The sequence below is a fragment of the Branchiostoma lanceolatum genome, chromosome 10 (genome assembly GCF_035083965.1).
Source record: "Branchiostoma lanceolatum isolate klBraLanc5 chromosome 10, klBraLanc5.hap2, whole genome shotgun sequence".
NCBI classification, from domain to species: domain Eukaryota; kingdom Metazoa; phylum Chordata; class Leptocardii; order Amphioxiformes; family Branchiostomatidae; genus Branchiostoma; species Branchiostoma lanceolatum.
The window spans coordinates 19734056-19751075 of NC_089731.1; the positions used below are offsets into that span (position 1 = coordinate 19734056).

The 17020-nt window shown below is 43.1% G+C and overlaps 2 protein-coding genes across 5 annotated transcripts in view; both read right to left on the reverse strand.

Moving 5' to 3' along the window:
- LOC136443656 (polyamine-transporting ATPase 13A3-like) overlaps window positions 1–11712 on the reverse strand; it is a 66494-nt gene extending 54782 nt beyond the window's left edge. For all 4 annotated transcript variants that reach the window (XM_066440976.1, XM_066440975.1, XM_066440974.1 and 1 more), the window contains exons 1-4: window positions 11562–11712; window positions 9628–9695; window positions 7329–7514; window positions 1107–1168 (exon numbers count right to left, since the gene is read on the reverse strand). In XM_066440976.1, coding sequence (XP_066297073.1) covers window positions 1107–1168; window positions 7329–7514; window positions 9628–9695; window positions 11562–11700 — 455 coding nt within the window. In that variant the 5' untranslated portion in view covers window positions 11701–11712. The remainder of the gene's footprint in view (window positions 1–1106; window positions 1169–7328; window positions 7515–9627; window positions 9696–11561) is intronic.
- Window positions 11713–14456: 2744 nt separating this feature from the next.
- Window positions 14457–14966, reverse strand: LOC136443039 (uncharacterized). Its single transcript, XM_066440090.1, has one exon. The coding sequence runs from the start codon at window positions 14964–14966 to the stop codon at window positions 14457–14459; it is 510 nt and encodes a 169-aa protein (XP_066296187.1).
- Window positions 14967–17020: the final 2054 nt, after the last annotated feature.

The following is a 17020-nucleotide window of genomic DNA, read 5'->3' on the forward strand; positions in this document are numbered from 1 at the left end:
CTCGCAGCGTTGAGGGCGCAGTCATCTGCAAAGAGGAGGTCTCTGATGACTGTCCGCTTTACCTTTGTTAAGGCAAGCAGTCGACGTTGGTTGAGGAGCTTCCCATTAGTCCTGTACTTGATGCCTGTTCCTTCCTCACTGTCCTGGAAGGCGTTGGTGAGCATGGCTGTGAAGACAATGCTGAAGAGTGTTGGCGCCAGGACACATCCTTGTTTAACTCCGTTAGTCACTGGGAAGGCTGCGGATGTTTCTCCGTCGTCCTGGACATGCCTGTCATCCCCTTGTGGAACTGACGTTTCATGGAAATCTCACCGTATATCAAAGGCCTTTGTGAGGTTGATGAAGGTGACATAGAGGTCCCTGTGTTGTAGGATTCATCAAAATTCTGACCGCTACCGCTCTCCCACGGCTTGAGTAATGGCATTGGAAACAAGCCGGAAGATTGATTAACTTGTTGCTGCAACATGCGATCTTTGTGACCTCAAACTTACAAGGTTTTATGTCGTATACCTTATCACATATGACTTTGTAAAGCACAAGAAAGAATCTGCATTCCAGATCTCTAGAGGTAGATTTTTACTGACAAACCGTTTTAAAGTGACGGATAAAGGTAATGTGATGAATAAAGGTTAACGGACGTTACAAAGTTTAACTCTGCTGCATAAAAAGTAATACATCAAAGAAAGTACAACTGTTACAGAACGTCATATTTGCTTTTCCTGATACTTACATTTGAAGAATATTCTTTATACTAATGTACAATAATTATAGTACTACAACATATAAAAATATCTAGGTGCACCAGTGCACTTACAGTCAAAAATCATGTGCACAGCTTGAATTTTAGGTGGACATACACTTTGAGCCCTGTAGCATCATATTGTATTCTATACTATAGAGAAAGATTTCATGTCCCCTGCCAGCAGCCGACCACAAAGAAAGAATAGAGTCGGCAGGTTTTTGCCATGGTTGGTTGGGTAATCAGAAACACAACATTTTGTTCCTAGGCCTTACATAAAAACTATACATGTATAAGGAAAGGAAATATCAAAACATGGATTTCAAGTTTTTGTGCAGTTAATTCCACTACGCTGAGCCGAACTTACGATTCATCAACCGGAACATAGATGATGTCCACAGTCTCTGTCCACCACCGGTCAGAGATGTCCTGAAAAACATACAGATATCAGTCTGTCATCAGTAATAAACGTGATTTATTATCAACTACAATGGCATAGAAATAACTTATTATCAGAGATAGCAGTTATCTTGGGTGCTAGTCTCGTCAGGTTAATCTCACATCCACATACTTGATGTGAGTGAGAAATGTTCGAATTGCATGTCTGCAATTTGCAGAAAGGTTTTCAAGACTGCAGAAAAAAAATTGAATCTGCAATTTTGCAGATGAAAAAAGTCAGGCTCCGGATTCAATGGTTCTGAAACTAACAAACTAGTGGGCTGTAAATAAACTGAAACCTGCGCCGCGCGATTCTTAGGACGTTCCGATGTGTGCTGGCATAGACTACCTCACATCAACTTCCAGTTCCCCGACTTACTTCCGGGGTTTCTGGCAGTTTGGGGACAAATCATGTGAGAACATATCAAATCTGTGACGAGAGTCTCCTGAGTCGTGAGGCAGACTGACGGTGCCTACATGTTGCTGGCTCTGCTCACTTTTCCTCAGCTGAAGTTCTCTTAGACTAGCTCTCCGCTATTGCTGTCCTGGCTGTCTGAACTGCTGGCCAATGCCTTAAGAATCACCCGTCTTTTCATTCTGTCTTCAACATACAGACAGTTAGACAATGGTCTACTCAAACCGCATGACATTAGTTACTTCATCCGACCCTGTTATCGGATTTGTTAGTACCGTATTTTCTCCATTAAAGTACGCACCCTTATTAAAGTACGCACCCCCGATTCGAGGAAAGTTCTGGGCAAATTTGCGGTCCTCAAACGTAAAATGCAAAAACCTGAATAAAGTACGCACCCCTTCTCCGGGCCGACGCCATAGTTGAAATGACCCGACCAGTACATGTCTTGACGGCAGTTCCTACCACAAATTATTGTTTTAAAAGAGATTTAAGTCGTTTATCATATTCAACAGGCCATGAGATATGCAAGTTTCAATCTTCCGTCCGCGTGGTGGGCGGAGAAGCAACGCCCCGCTTTTCCAATGTTCAAAACGCACATGCTGCCATACCCGGCTTCTTTACGTTTTGTAACATGTTGTCGGACTTGAGCTGCTACTCAGCGCTCGCATTCCCCACGGCGCAAAGGTCGCAATTATTTTAGAAATTTTGTGTTACATTATTTCGAATTGTACAAACTTTCACTTTTCGTAACGCACGTGCTATTCCGTCATTGAATTGAAATACGTGAGCTACATGATGGAGATCCGATATGACTTTAATGTCTGCCTGAAATTGTAAAAACAATATGTAATAAAGTGTTAAAAAGTTCCTTGAAATTTACACGCACGATAAACAAAACAGCATGTAATGGCAGGTTGAAATACTCAAGTTAGTTTGTGAAAGTAACAGAGAAAACGTACGGCCTGAGTGCAAACTTCTGGGATGCGAGGGCGGCGTATTTTCTCAATACATTAAGCACATTGGAAACGATTGATGTATTACGTGGCGTGGGACCGCGGCCCCCGCGCACGTTTTTTAGAAATCAAGAGAAGCCGCTTTTTGCGACCCGCCAAACATTAGCAGGTGCCCTAGCGGCGCTGCGGGAACGCTCAGTATTCTGTATAAAGAGCAGCGAGGGGCTAGTTCCGGACGGCTTTTGTTTACCTGCTGACATTGACATGTACAATCACGCACGTGATTCAAGCCTAGCCCATCCATCTAAATATGGTAAATTTATGTAAACGTCACGCGCACTTTTCAAAACAGCCAGTGACACTGGCAGACGGTTGCTATGGACTGGCGGTTGCTAACACAATGATGGACGGCGGCAGCCTCTGTTCCGTATTGAGGGCGTGATCAACGTGTTGTTTTTCCACAAGCCGCCAGAACTTGCCGTGGGAAAGTTTTTCTAGATGATAAATTAGCGATATTTGTGCAAACTGTTGCAATAATTTTAATGCCGCGATACAACTAGTATTATAACCGGAGGATTTTTTGATAATATTCGACGCTATTTCTTCACACAAGGGATTGGATATTGGAAACAAGATGTGGATAGCGTGGCCAGGATCAAACGCTACTTGGTGAGACTTGTTGTGATGGCGTAGCGTCCATGTCGCTTCAACAATCTTCGTCGATTTCAGCGGTGCCTTCTGTACTCTTGGAAAGATATTGAAAATACCTAGGATGCTATACAGAGGATACGTATCTTCGCAGTCCCTGACATTTATCGGTGGTATTATATAAAGGTTTGAACAAATAAATCATTTGTATTATTCATTTTAAATAAACTAAACATCAACTGCGTACATCATTTTTGAATCTTACCGTTCATAAATCTTCTTCCAATAAACTTTCGTTGCCAGTGAATTTTTCGGGGTCCTTGGGCACTGGGATCGCCTGGGTCCCGGACCATCCGTGTGCCGGGTGCTAAGTACGATGACTTGTAGTGTACGGAACGTATCTATTTTTTGTGTTAATATCAATAACACATAAAAAGAAACGCTGTTGTTTATTGAAGTTCAACTTTATTTTTATGCGTCAACATTCTTATCTAAACGTTTGATGGATGAATCGGTGTTACTGGAAGCTCCCTGCGTCCGTGTTCCGGCTGGTTTGAGGTTCTGCTCCGATTTGTCCGGACAGTGACCTCAAATAAAGTACGCACCCCCGCTTTGGCGATGGCCCGAGACACTTTTTGGATTTTGAAAAGTTTCAAAAGTGCGTACTTTAATAGTTCACTTCATTCAAGAACAGCACATCGGATTACACGTTGTTATTAATAATGGCACAGCAATTACAAACTAGTCAAACCTGCCCAAGGCGACCACCCGGGGGACCGAGCAAAAATGGTCGCGATGGACAGGTGGTCGCCATGAAGAGGATTCCACTCACATGTTTCCAGGTAGAGGTTTTCAAATACAGTACGTAAATGGATGGAAAATTATGTGAATTTAGACAGCATGACCCCCACCAGGTTCAATTCTTATTGACAGAAAGATCCTACAAAAATTACATTTTCCGTTATCGATGTAATAATTGTATACCGCTACATCGTGTACAAATTTTCGTCATAATTTTGACTACAAAACAATGGTTGCCTCGATGATCTCGCAGCGCCCTCCCGCATTCACATGTTACATTAAATAGTACACACACACACACATCATCGAAGTTTTAAGGCCTAAGACAGATCCCTAGAAAACCCTTGCTGGTCCCAGCCTTTTTTGGGGCGCCGACCGCTGGATGAAAGGGTAAAAAAGTTTTCGATCTGACAACTAAAGATGAAAACGGAACGGTGTGATTTCGTCGCGCCGCGCCGCCAAGCTCTGTGCGACCGCATCGAAGGGTAAGTCAGTGCAGCAGAACGCACAGCGTCCGATAAAGGTTTGTGAGGTTCATGGGAATAAAAAGAAAATAATAATTTTGATTTTCACCAATAACTAGAGTATTCGTATATGTTCATACACAAAAGCATCATGTTTTAGAAAGGTCAGTGGTACGCCAAATCCGGGCCGCCCCAAATTTAAGATGGCATCGGGACCAAGGAACAACATTTCTCGCCTGATGTTTTGCCCGCCGCGAAGTCATTTTTCGGCGGAATTTTGAAAATTGAGTTTAAACGGAACTGAGTTTGCGTTAAACTATAAGATTATGATAGGCACAACAACGTAAACATCACAAACATTTGTCTTGACAATGTTTATAGGGGGAACGTTTTATTAAAACATTTCATGGAGGAATCGATGCTATAACATTGCTATTCCATATATTTTTGATCTTATTTTTGTCCTTTAAAGTCTTGAAAACATTTCCGTGAAATCCAACAGCAAAATGATCTGATGTCACCACACGCTTGAACATTATTAGGCGGCCGCCATGGGCAGGGATTGTACTCTGTGTGGTCCCAATTCGTGGCGGTCGCGTTGGACGGGTGGTCACCTTGGGCAGGCAGCTTAATGCTTGTGCCTATGGGGAAAATTTTCGGGACCGAGAAAAAGCGGTCGCCATGGCCAGGTGGTCGCGTTGAAAAGGTGGTCGCCTAGGCAGGTTTGACTGTACATTACAAGTTTGGCATGAGGGCTGCACTGTGTCTTCCTGTAAGTTGGTGACGAGGAGCAATCTAATTACAGCGGCATACACAATAATTGACTGTACAATGCATTTGTACGGAGTTTTCAGCATTCTTTCATGTAAAATGGCATCTAGAACGTTTTTTGGGATAGAACTGACAGTAGTTTGCGACATGTACTATTTTTGGTACGTTGACCATTCCCGAAGGGTACAAAAATCTTGTTTTTTATTTCAAAATCAGGCGAAAATCAATGTGCGCGCTGATGTCATCCATGAAATTTATTTGCTGTGGCCTAAGTGCACTCTAGGAAAGTCAAATTCTCCAATTATCGTTGACTTTTCAACAAAATATATTAGATTCAGCAAGTCTTAAAACATTTGTGAATTGTTGATTGTTTTCGTCATGAATTTTTTATTTCAATAATTTTTCCAAAATTGGCATTTTCAGAATTTTCAAAGCCACACAGCAAAAGCCACAGCCTACACCGTAGTGAGACGTGATTACCTGATTTATCATTAGTCAAAAAAACTAAAAATTCCCATTGATAAAGACCACCTACTGTTTAGCCAGCGAAGATATTAAAATCATTCATCAATATTGCTGATGATGGGAGAAAAAGCCCCTTCAAAAATGACTAAAATCTAGCGAGATGAAAATTCTGCTTTCATTGCTTTTGATAACCCCCTAATACACCCTCTTAATTTCAATGCCTGATCTTCTACTTTTGGTATATAAAACTCTGGAAACCATGCTATATGGAAACATAAAACTTATGTCCATATCTTTATCATAACTATCAACTGAGGGTAGCCATCGCAATTTCAGTAATCTTTAACCATAAATTGTTCGATTTTTAAGGGTCTTTGAGGGGAGTCCCAGAACTACATAACGAAAAATACCTGTATACATATATAGTAGAGGGTTTTGATTAGATAGCTGTTCATAGTTCCACATACCTACAATGTATCACAAATACAAAGTACGAGCTGATTTGGCCGACCCCCATCTTCCAACCTCTGCCTGGTTTTCTTGCGCAATGACTCTTAAGTTACTCTCTTCCAAAAGGTTGAAATATAATTGGCTCCTGCAGTTCCCAAATTAAAAGCCGCTAGGGAGCCCAAACCGACATGACTTACTATCCCTCCCAAAAGCTATCTACCACTAGAAAAAATCACGACCATAGCATGTCCAAGAACAGGAGATATCAAAACCAGAAGGTCCACTGCAGTACCATATAAGGCCACTAAGGGGCCCAAAATCTAATCATTTTGAGGTCTCAACAAGACCTACCTACCAAGTATGAAGACAATCCATTACGCATTCCCTTTAAATTTGTTATCGTGTTGACAGAAGGATACACACACACACACACGAACGCTGTGCAAAACATAACCTTCTCGGCGAAGGTAATTAGGACTGGTCCAGTGAAAAATATCTGACCTTGAAATACACAGCCACAGAGAGTAAATTTTATGGATGACATCTGCGCGCATCGATTTTCGGATGATTTCGAAATAAAAAGCTAGATTTTTTTTACCCTATACGACAAGGGCAATATACCAGAAATGCAAGTCTCAAACATCTGTGAGTCCTAACCCAAAAACATGCCGTAAAATGGCATTTTCAAATGTAGCAATGGTGAAGAATCCGTACAAATGTATGTAGGCAAGCTGTAGTAACTTGCTTCTTGTCACCAACTTACAGGAAGACACAGTGCTGCCTTCATACCAAACTTGTAATTGGAATAAATCAGTCTTTAATTGCTAGCTGTGCCATTATCATCAACAACGTGTAATTCGATGTGCTGTTCTTGAATGAAGTAAACTACTAACAAATCCAATGACAGGGCCAGATGAAGTAATTAATGTTACGAGGTTTAAGTACACCATTAATTATCTAGCTATCTGTCTGGACTACGTATACGCACACAGAACTCATAGCCAGAAGTTACAAAATGGCAGCCTAATCTACACTGCACATGACACTGATCACCATAGAATACTTAATCTGGCAATCCTTCCATAAAAACTCAGGGAGATATCAGGGCATGCACAGTTTTAGTTGGAGAAGTGTCTAGTTTGGTTGGTACATTGTATGTTTGCCTCTATATGTGTGGCACGTACCTTCAGCAGGACAGCGTCTGCCTGGTACAGCGGACAGCGTGACTTCGTGGCCCGTAGCTTCCAGTCTGGTCGCCAGCGGAACACCAGCATGGCCAGCAGGACGCCCACCGGTCCTCCTCCACACAGCACCACCAGACAGAGGCACAGACAGGCCTTGTAGCTGTTGGTCTTGTAGCCCTGGCATTCCTACACGGATGGAAATGGTCAGTGTTCTTTGGAATTCTCTGGAAATATTGTACCTGAGGTACTAGTACTAGTGTTGACTTTAGGATATTCATCAAGCCTTGTGGCATATTTCATGGGATTTCGCATTAACTTGTTTCAGATTTCAAGCGATATCTCTTGGGATTATGCAGGATAGCTCCGGGATTTGGCAGGACTCCTGAACCCGTACGGCAGAGGAAATGTGGTGCGAGACCTGTAAGTCCAATCATTATGTAGATCCTGAGTTTGACCAGAATGAATTTCTCTGTTTTTGACAATTCAGTGCAATAATGAAACTTAACGTTATCTAGAGCCAGGAGTGGATATACTGGGTGCATGTGCACTTTTGAGCACCCAAAATTCCAATTGAAGCCGTGCACCTAATTTTTGACACCGAGATATTTGTAGGGCTACATAATGTAAAAGGCACTAATTGTACTCTAAGGCCAATGTTAAGTAAGCCCTTATCTTCACCCGACTATTTGCAACAAAATTTTATCTTTGTTTTCTTTCACCCTGTCGCTCCAATTTTTTATAAAAAAATCCAAGAATCAACAAATAAAATTGGTGTTGCCTGATATACATTTTGTACAGCATAATCATGACATTTACTTGTCAGAAAAATATTGTAAAACCTTTCAGATCAAAGCTCCGAAAATAGGTAACAAGGTCTGTGATAAAATTTTGTTGTGGAAAGCTTATTCTATTCAATGTAACACTTCATTATGTGCACCCAAATTTGCTTCTGTGCACCTACATTTTTAGGTTAGGTGCACCATTGCACCTGTTCACAAAAATGAGGTTGGAACCATGATGGCATTACCTGAAAGTCAGGTTTGTGAAATCTCTCTGCGTAAGAATTCAGAAATATTTTTACTATAATTCTAATGCAAGATCTTATTCCTTCAATAAATGACATCTTCTAATTCTATGGAAGGTCCTTGGTTCATGGGTGTTTATTTTCTGGAATTTTCATGATATAATTGTGACTCTTATATGATGTGTATTCAAGGAGGCTATAGAAGGAGTCGGCTCTGGATTATCACCCCGCCGCGGCCTTAGTTTTGCCCTGTCAAACTCTGCTGCGTCCCATTGTTCCGGCCGGCCGGCGCCACGGCTTTATACTTGCTGTTTGACTCCTCACCAAAAAGGAATGCAAATGAGGCTGATCATGACATCACAGGCAGCGACGCTACCCGAGCAGCGCCCCAAGTGTAGACAATACCCCTTCAGTTTCCGAGAATTTCCTTATTTGGGTTGCGTACTAGCATGCGCAGAGGATGGCATTTTTTAAGAGAAAAACATGGCAGTCACGTTGATAGTTTATCTCCCTATGATGAACATGGGTTTGTTTACAGCCATTTCCTTGGACATAGACAGATGGAGATATATAGAGAGATATGCTGCAATTACAAAATTATGGGAACTTTCCCCGATAAGCTGGATAGTACAGGCATTTGTCTTCCCATTCATGTATGTTCTGGCGTGGGGCACCAGAACATACATGAATGGAAAGACAAATGCCAAAATGTTTTTGACAGACCCGTATTCAGGCTGATCCTGCAGCTGTGTACCTAAACAAATTTTAGGTACAGGTATACAGGTACGGGTACACGGGTTAAGGTACAGGTCCAGACCTGAACCTGTACCTAAACTACTTGTTCAGAAAATGCTAGATTTTCAATAAGGACAATAGCATGTTTGAACTGGTAAAAACATAATATTTGATTGTGCTAGGTATTTTTTATATAAAAACACAGATGAAAATTTGACTCCAGCCATGCAAATGTGTTTTCTGAGCTTTAGAGTGGCTTTAGAGCACTGCCACGGTAATTTCATAGTAATTTTATCTGTCAAAGTGGCCATCCCCTGAGTCAGGTCCAGTACAGATACAGCAGGGTCAGGTATTTTGGACCTGTACCTAATTGATTGTACCCGGTACTGTACCCGGTACACAGCTCTAGCTGATCCTTAAAATTTTTCAGGTTCACACAAGATCACAGACTGAGACATTTGATCATAATTATAAGGACACAAGGAGAGTTAACAATGGCAAACAACTGTTACAGATGTTGGAGCTGGACCTCTATCATACCATCTCATCTTCAGTCCCATGGTTGAGCAGAAAGGGAGCCATCGCCTGTCTGTCTGGGCAGATGTCAGCTGGAGGCAGAGGAAGTACAACATTTATTATACAACTATGTCACACTCTTCCATTCTCACTTGTAATAATGTCCCCTAACCCTACACTCCTTCTTCTTTCGTTTTAAGGCTACTGACTTCAACTTAATGCTGAAGATTTTGTAGCCCATATACCGACTGTAAGGTTTGGACCATCGCACACAGGGGGGCGTGCCCCTACTCCTTTTCGAAAGGTGTGGTGGGTTCTTTTACGTGCGTGATGCGTGGCTCTCCCCAAACACGGACCTCTACTTAACGTCCTATCTGAGGGATGTCCCTAACCAAAGCTAGGTACTCATTTACACCTGAGCAAAGTGAGGAAAAAACTTTGTGTAAGTGCCTTTCTCAAGGGCATAACATCAGGGTGCATGTCCAGATATGTCTGGGGGCAATCCGCAATTGAATTCGGGTCCCCTTGTTTGACAGCCGAATGTTCTAACCATTGCGCCATTTTTTTTGTTTTTGACCCTGGATCAGGGCTGTCTCCAGGACCCGTCCTTCCGTCCCTAGACGGAAATTTGCTTGTTGGGACGGAAAAGAATTCAACCCCTTCTGTCCCAAGAATATCAATTTCATGAGATAAAACTGATGAAAATGTATTTTTTAAGCTTAAACTTTAAAGTGACAGATTCAACAATGAAAATTAAAAATCAGCTCCCAAACAATGAGTGGGATGGAAAAACATTTAAAGCTGGAGATAGCCCTGCCATGGATAATCAGAGATAAAATGACGAGAAATGTTTACCGTCGCATCCGCCATCTTTCAACTAATCACGTGATTCTATGTCATGTGACCATTCCAATGTACCATGCCGTAATGTGGAAAGGGACTTTTGATTTTTAACTTGCCGCATTTGAAAAAATTATGTTCAAAAAATGGATTCTTTATTTATATCAATAATTAAGTTATTTGATTGCTGTAAAAAAAGTATTGGCATTGTTTTCTCTCCTGTGTTAGTGTTGTGTTAGTTGGCTGGTATTATTTTGATTCTTGACTTTTGTCTTTCGTTTGTTTGTTGTGTCATACTTTTGCTTTGGATCAGGGTATATGTGTTGCTTATTGTAATAACTTTATATTATTATTGTGTTTATTCGTTATTTTGCAAAATGAATAAAAAATGATTTTTTAAAAAAGGAACATGCCTGCCGTAGCAGAACAATATTGTGAGGTTTTGATGCTATTTCGTGCGTATAGGATAATCAAACGTAGCCAGAAATGACTTCTTAGTCACCTGCCGTGAATCTTGGGTGCAGTCAAACTACGGTGCGAAATGCTAATGTTAAATCAAATATATGTCCGTGCAGCTTAAGTCACATTGTATGACTGCTGCAAGATCTAAGCTTGTTTTGATGGTTTCATGGTAAAATGAACGAGGATAAAGGGCACATTTCCGTACAACAGTTAGCGGATTATTTTTTTGGAACGGCCCAATGGGCTTATAACACACAGGATACACACAGAGTGAGAAGAGGGTGTTTAACAGGCAAGAAAATGCCTTCTGCACCAAGACGTCCTATTATAAAGGTATCCTACCTAAGGTAACTTCAGATTGCCAAACTGAATCAGCATCCTTGGCAGAAGCGTGTCATTACTGTGAAGCAAACGTCAGGCCACAGCCTGTATTTTGCCTGATCCATACGCTCGGCGGATTTACCAGGGTGATATCTGGGTCTACAAAGTAAACTCGTGTTCTTCACGTCAGATCAACTCGATCATGTTATGATTACGTTACGTCCCCCCCCCCCACAGAACACAGCGAAAATCAAACATTTATTCATTTATCCAACCCAATCTTCTAGAATCCTTTTCTTAACACAGAAAGCATAAGTGTCTATAAGCTGACATACCTAATCGTGGAAGAAAACGGCGGAGGAAGTGCCATCTCTCATGAGAAAAACTGCTCCAGCTGACCGGAGTTGTGTCTGTCACGTCTACCGTCCCATCAGGCAATGTGGCAGGACCGGTAACCTTACACAGCGCCATCATGCGGATATATGTAGTATTACAGGTTGATGCCCCCTGAGCTTCCCTGGTGTATAAAGGCCACAGCAAGTAAATTTTATGGATGACATCCTCTGCAGACTCCAAATTTAGTGCGCGCGGGCGAAAAAAAACAAGACATCCACATTTTCCACGAGTACCATACAGCTAATCTTCAAGCAGATCTAACGTTACACCGGCGCAAAAGTCGAATAAGCTAGCCAGAGAAGGTCCGTGTCTGACGGACCTTCTCTGGCTAGCTTATACGATTTTTGCACCGGTGTAGATCTGCTTAGAGATTACCATACATCATGTAAGAAGAATTGAACGATAACGTTAACGCTAACTATCCTTACATGTTGATAATAATGGCACAGAAATTACAGACTATACTAGTATCCTATTACAAGTTTGGCAGGAGGGCTGCACTGTGTCTTCCTGTAAGTGACGATGATAGCTTGTTACTACGGGAAGGAGAATGACCTCCTTTAATACGGGAGTATTGGAAATGCCGTTTTTACGGTTTGCGCGTTCGCAGCTAGAACTCACGTTCCACGGTCGTCGCATTGGTGTGTTACTTGGCATATCGTTTGTTAGGTTGGGCGTGGTGATGCACGATGTCTTTGTTACACCGTAACTGTTTTTATCGTCAATGCAATATCGTAATTGCACCCCTATTTTGACGCGCAAGTGGAAGTGCCCTCCCATAGAGACCATTCTTACGCCCTGTCACAATTTTGACAATACGCAGTTTTATGTCATGCCTGGGCCTGATACGGGTGTTCCGGACCGTGTGATAACTATCCGGATCACATAGGGTTCGGGAGTGTCATCACACAGACTTCCATCATAGAATATTTCGAACGCATTTCGAGCGCGCCGGTTGTGCGGCCGTCGGAAATTCGAATGCCGGATTCGGAGATTGGAATCAATGTTGCTACAGTTTCTTGTTCGAAGACACAAAACTCCCTCAACTTCTGGCGCATTCCGCATTGAAATGTATGTTTTCTCGGGTGGGTATGACCAAGGCATGACATAGATAAAATACAACACGTTGTATTCCGCATCACCCTCGGTCCCAGCCCTCCCGCGGGTCGGATCGCCCGACGGCCGTAGGTGATACGGAATACCCCGTGTTGTATTCTATATGTAACGTTAACGTTACGCTCAAAAAATCTTTTTTTTTTAGTTATGCGCGTCGCACATACATGTATAGCGTGTGAATAACGAATTCAACGCATCCAATGCGTTTGAGACACGTATGATTTGCATATGAAGTGCGCAATAGTCCTATCCTTGTAGCGAATAGCTGCGTATGAGGTGCGTATGCTGAGCGTATTCCGGACGCACACAACGTCTGCCGACCGCATGCCTGACGCACTTCCGACTAATGCCAATCAAATTATGAGCGTATTTGGTTGCATTGATATTAGTATTTACTTAAACTGTTGTGGGAAGACGCCTCCATAACTGACGACAAGTAGGACCTTTTGTATATGTGTAACAACAGGGACACCAATTTTACTTTTGGAACACGCCGTGACACTTATTTAGCTTGTGAATTTGGTTGCGTTGATATCAGTAGTTACGAAAACTGTTATTATAAGACGCCTCCACAAGTAACGAACGGTATAACTTTTATGTGTATGTAAAATGGGCACATTTGTGTGGGCCATTTCAATGATTATTTAAATCAAAAGTTATGCACACTTTGCTGACTGTGTTTGTTTCCTCTCTGCCCTTAACTAAATTGAATACCCGACCCGACCAATGAAATACCAGCAAATCTAGAATGTACCCCGGATGTTCGTCGAGTACGCAATCATACGCTACTGATACGTACACTGCGCTGCCCGATCGCAGGACGAACGACACTCATTGATTCGCCATACGTTCGATCATCGTGCGTTGTATCTGCGCTGCAAGTACGCGATGTGGTCGCTGCGCAGAGATCGTGCGGCAAGAGAAGCGTATTAAGGCCCTGTCACACTTGTGCGTATAACATGAGCGTGTGAGTTGCGTGTTAACATTTTTGTCATACGCTGGCGTGCGCCCAATACGCACCTAATGCGTTTCTCAATCGTTTTGTGATAGTTTTAGGCACGCAGGCACACGCAAGGCACTTCCCAGCACGCCTGATAGTTTTGAAACTACCGAAAACTTTCGTGCGAACGCTGGGACGCAGCTCAGTCGTTATAAGAACGCAGTTCACACGTCCGACATCGGTCGAGTAAGGTACGAGCGCGCTTTGTGTTTGCACTCCAATCGCCGTAATACGCTTCTCTTGCGGCACGATCTCTGCGCAGCGACCACATCGCGCACTTGCAGCGCAGATACAACGCATGATGATCGACCGTATAGCGAATAAGAATATACGTCACGAATTAGTGTCGTTCGTCCTGCGATCGGGCAGGGCATTACACGTACCAGTAGCGTAGGACAAACGCACAGATAGCTAACGGATATCGTTCACATAGCGTGCTCGACGAACATCCGGGGCATATTCCATATTTGGTATAAATGCGAGGGCACCTCTGACTCCAGGGTGGATAGACCTTCCGAACATGGCAGATCCAGGCCATAACCGGCGACACCTCATGCTTGCTGTCATCCAACACCAGCATGACATCGTCAACCTACAACTCCATCTCCTTCGTCAAAGAAAGAGAAGAAGGAGAAGAGCACGCTAAAGGACCGTCTGGGTCCGGCCGTGAATAGAGAGAAGACAACAGTTTGGGATCTATCACTAATTAATGGTGGAGCTACGAAACGAAGACACAAGGGCCTTCCATACTTACACTTCTCATTGGTTGTGACACGTGCCGGACTAGTGGCCCCAAGAAAGTACAAGTGGCAAAAATCCATTCTTCCCTCTCAGTGAGGTCCTTGGGCCCATCTCCGCTCTTCCTCTTGTGTAGCCTTGTGAATATGTCCTTAATGGACCTCCACCAGCCTTTCAAGTAGGTGGCTGTCTTCTCTAGCTCTTTCGCCTTTTCGTTCCATAGAGCTTCTTTTAAATCTATACGTTTGTAGCGGATCAGCTTACTGTTCCATAGGATATCGTTCTCCTTGATCCATTCCACCAAAGCCTTTTCTACCTCAGCATCTAGGGAGTAGCTGGTCTTCTTTGCTCGTGGCTTTTGGGGGGTAGCAGACGAGGCCTGAGGTAATGGTGATCCGGAGGTCTGCTCCTTCTCACCACCCTCGTTTGCAGGTTCGTGACCAGGGGAGTGAGACTGGACTGTCTTCAGTACCATGGCCAACACAACCATCACGGTCACCTACAGCATCAGGGGTGTTAGACGCCTCAACGGGTGGTCCAGAATTAGACGAGCCACGGCCACGGCCATGGCTAGCGTGGGTGGAAGAGCCACGTTTCGGCCGTCGCCCCATGTTGTTCTTGTAGTCGAGTCTGAACTTGTAATAAAAGGAAAAGCAGGCAGCAGCTGCCGTTTCAACACATCTCATACCTGGGGTACGCTCGTAATTCGATTAGCAGTCGTCGGAAGTGCGCCAGGCATGCGGCCGGCAGTCGTTGTGGGCATTCGGAATGCGCTCAGCACACGCACCTGATGCGTAGCTATTCGCTGCAAGGATAAGAGTATTGCGCACTTCATATGCACATAACACGTGTCTCAAACGCATTGGATGCGTTGAAGTCGTTACTCACACGCTATATGTACGCCGCGCATAACTGGAAAAAAATTGATATTTTGAGCGTACAACTGCGTGTTGTCAAAATTCAACACGGAACTCACGCGGAATGGCTTATACGCACAAGTGTGACAGGGGCTTAACCGCGTTTGGAGCGCAAACACAAAGCGCGCTCGTACCTTACTCGACCGATGTCGGACGTGTGAACTGCGTTCTTATGACGTCTGAGCTACGTATCAGCGTTCGCACGAAAGTTTTCGGTAGTTTAGTCGAAGGGCCAAGCATCGAATATTCGATTCTACTTCCGGGTTTTTCTAAAACGGCACAAGATCGAACCCCCTTGGCACGAGTAGCGGGCACGAGAAACCAGGGTAGCCTCTGACTTTTTAACAGTTCACGCGCAAAATACTAGTAAACACCGGGGCCGGCGATGGCGGTGGGATCAAGAAGATAAGACCAGGTTGAGCCCTTTTTGTGGTTCAACTCTTAATCATACATGTATTTCTTCTGATAATTTGGTGAACATTTGGGTCTGACGTCAGGGATTTGTTAACAGCGGCTTATTCTAGTGATATGCGAACAACCATACTCTAGACGCTCGTATCTATAGAAAAGGCGACTGTTGTACAGAAAGTATCTAATATTTTGTGTCAGTCCAAAAATAGCAGGTACCAGGTTAGTATTGTGTGGGGAAAAAACATGAAGTTGGGTCAGCCTAGGTATATGAGACAGTGCATTGTTGCCGTACATGGTTTTTATACACAACTTTCTAGTGACTAAACACTATGGCCGTGCGATGCCCGCAATTGGACGCAGCGCAAAAGGACTGGGCACGATACAAATTTCCGTGTACGGCAGGAAATTTCAGTGGGTACGGCAAAAATCACCGGGTACAGCACAAATTTGTAGCGGATACGGCACTAATTACTAGGTACAGCAGAAATGAGTTTTGTGGGGGTGTTAAAAAGGCCCGCGCCCAACTGGCATCGGTCAGGGATGAGCCCGTCACTTTCTCGGACAGTGGATTTGGTGCATCACTGCGCTATCAACCATTCAAATCTACAATAAGCTATATGATCAAATTGAAGATAATTAGTAATGTTCCTGGAAATCATGTCATGAGTTTGCGAAAGGTTTCAGGAACTCTACATGCTTATGATAACGATAACAAGAGTGGTGTTTAAAAAACACACCGGCGACGTGAGGATTATGCAAAGTAGGTCCTCATTTGCATGATTTATATCTTACTATGTTAACCTTCACCAAACATTCAAGTGCCACAAATATAAAGTTTCCGTTAATTAGAAATGTGGAACAATAGTATTTTCAACTTAATTATGCAAATTAAGTCTCCACTGTGATAATTTTGCATCTATACATGTCCCTATCTTTCTCAGTAACATATCACATGTTTGGATGGTCCAATCATTGACCGCAGCGGGTTTGCAAAGTTTCTCAGTAATCATGCAAATTAGATTCTGAAATGCATAATCACAACATAATGAACTAAAACATCATTTGAACTATCTTCATACCAGAAAGCATGGATACGCAGATTTATTTTCTTTCAAAGTCTGCTATGAGCTATATAGCACTCAAAAATCACGACCATGGCATGTCAAGAGCACGTGATTTCAAAACTAGACGTTACGCTGTAGTACCGTTACAAATC

What these genes read in the sequence shown, in the direction of transcription:
- LOC136443039 (XM_066440090.1), bottom strand. Translation starts at nt 14,966, where the DNA reads ATGGTTGTGTTGGCCATGGTACTGAAGACAGTCCAGTCTCACTCCCCT.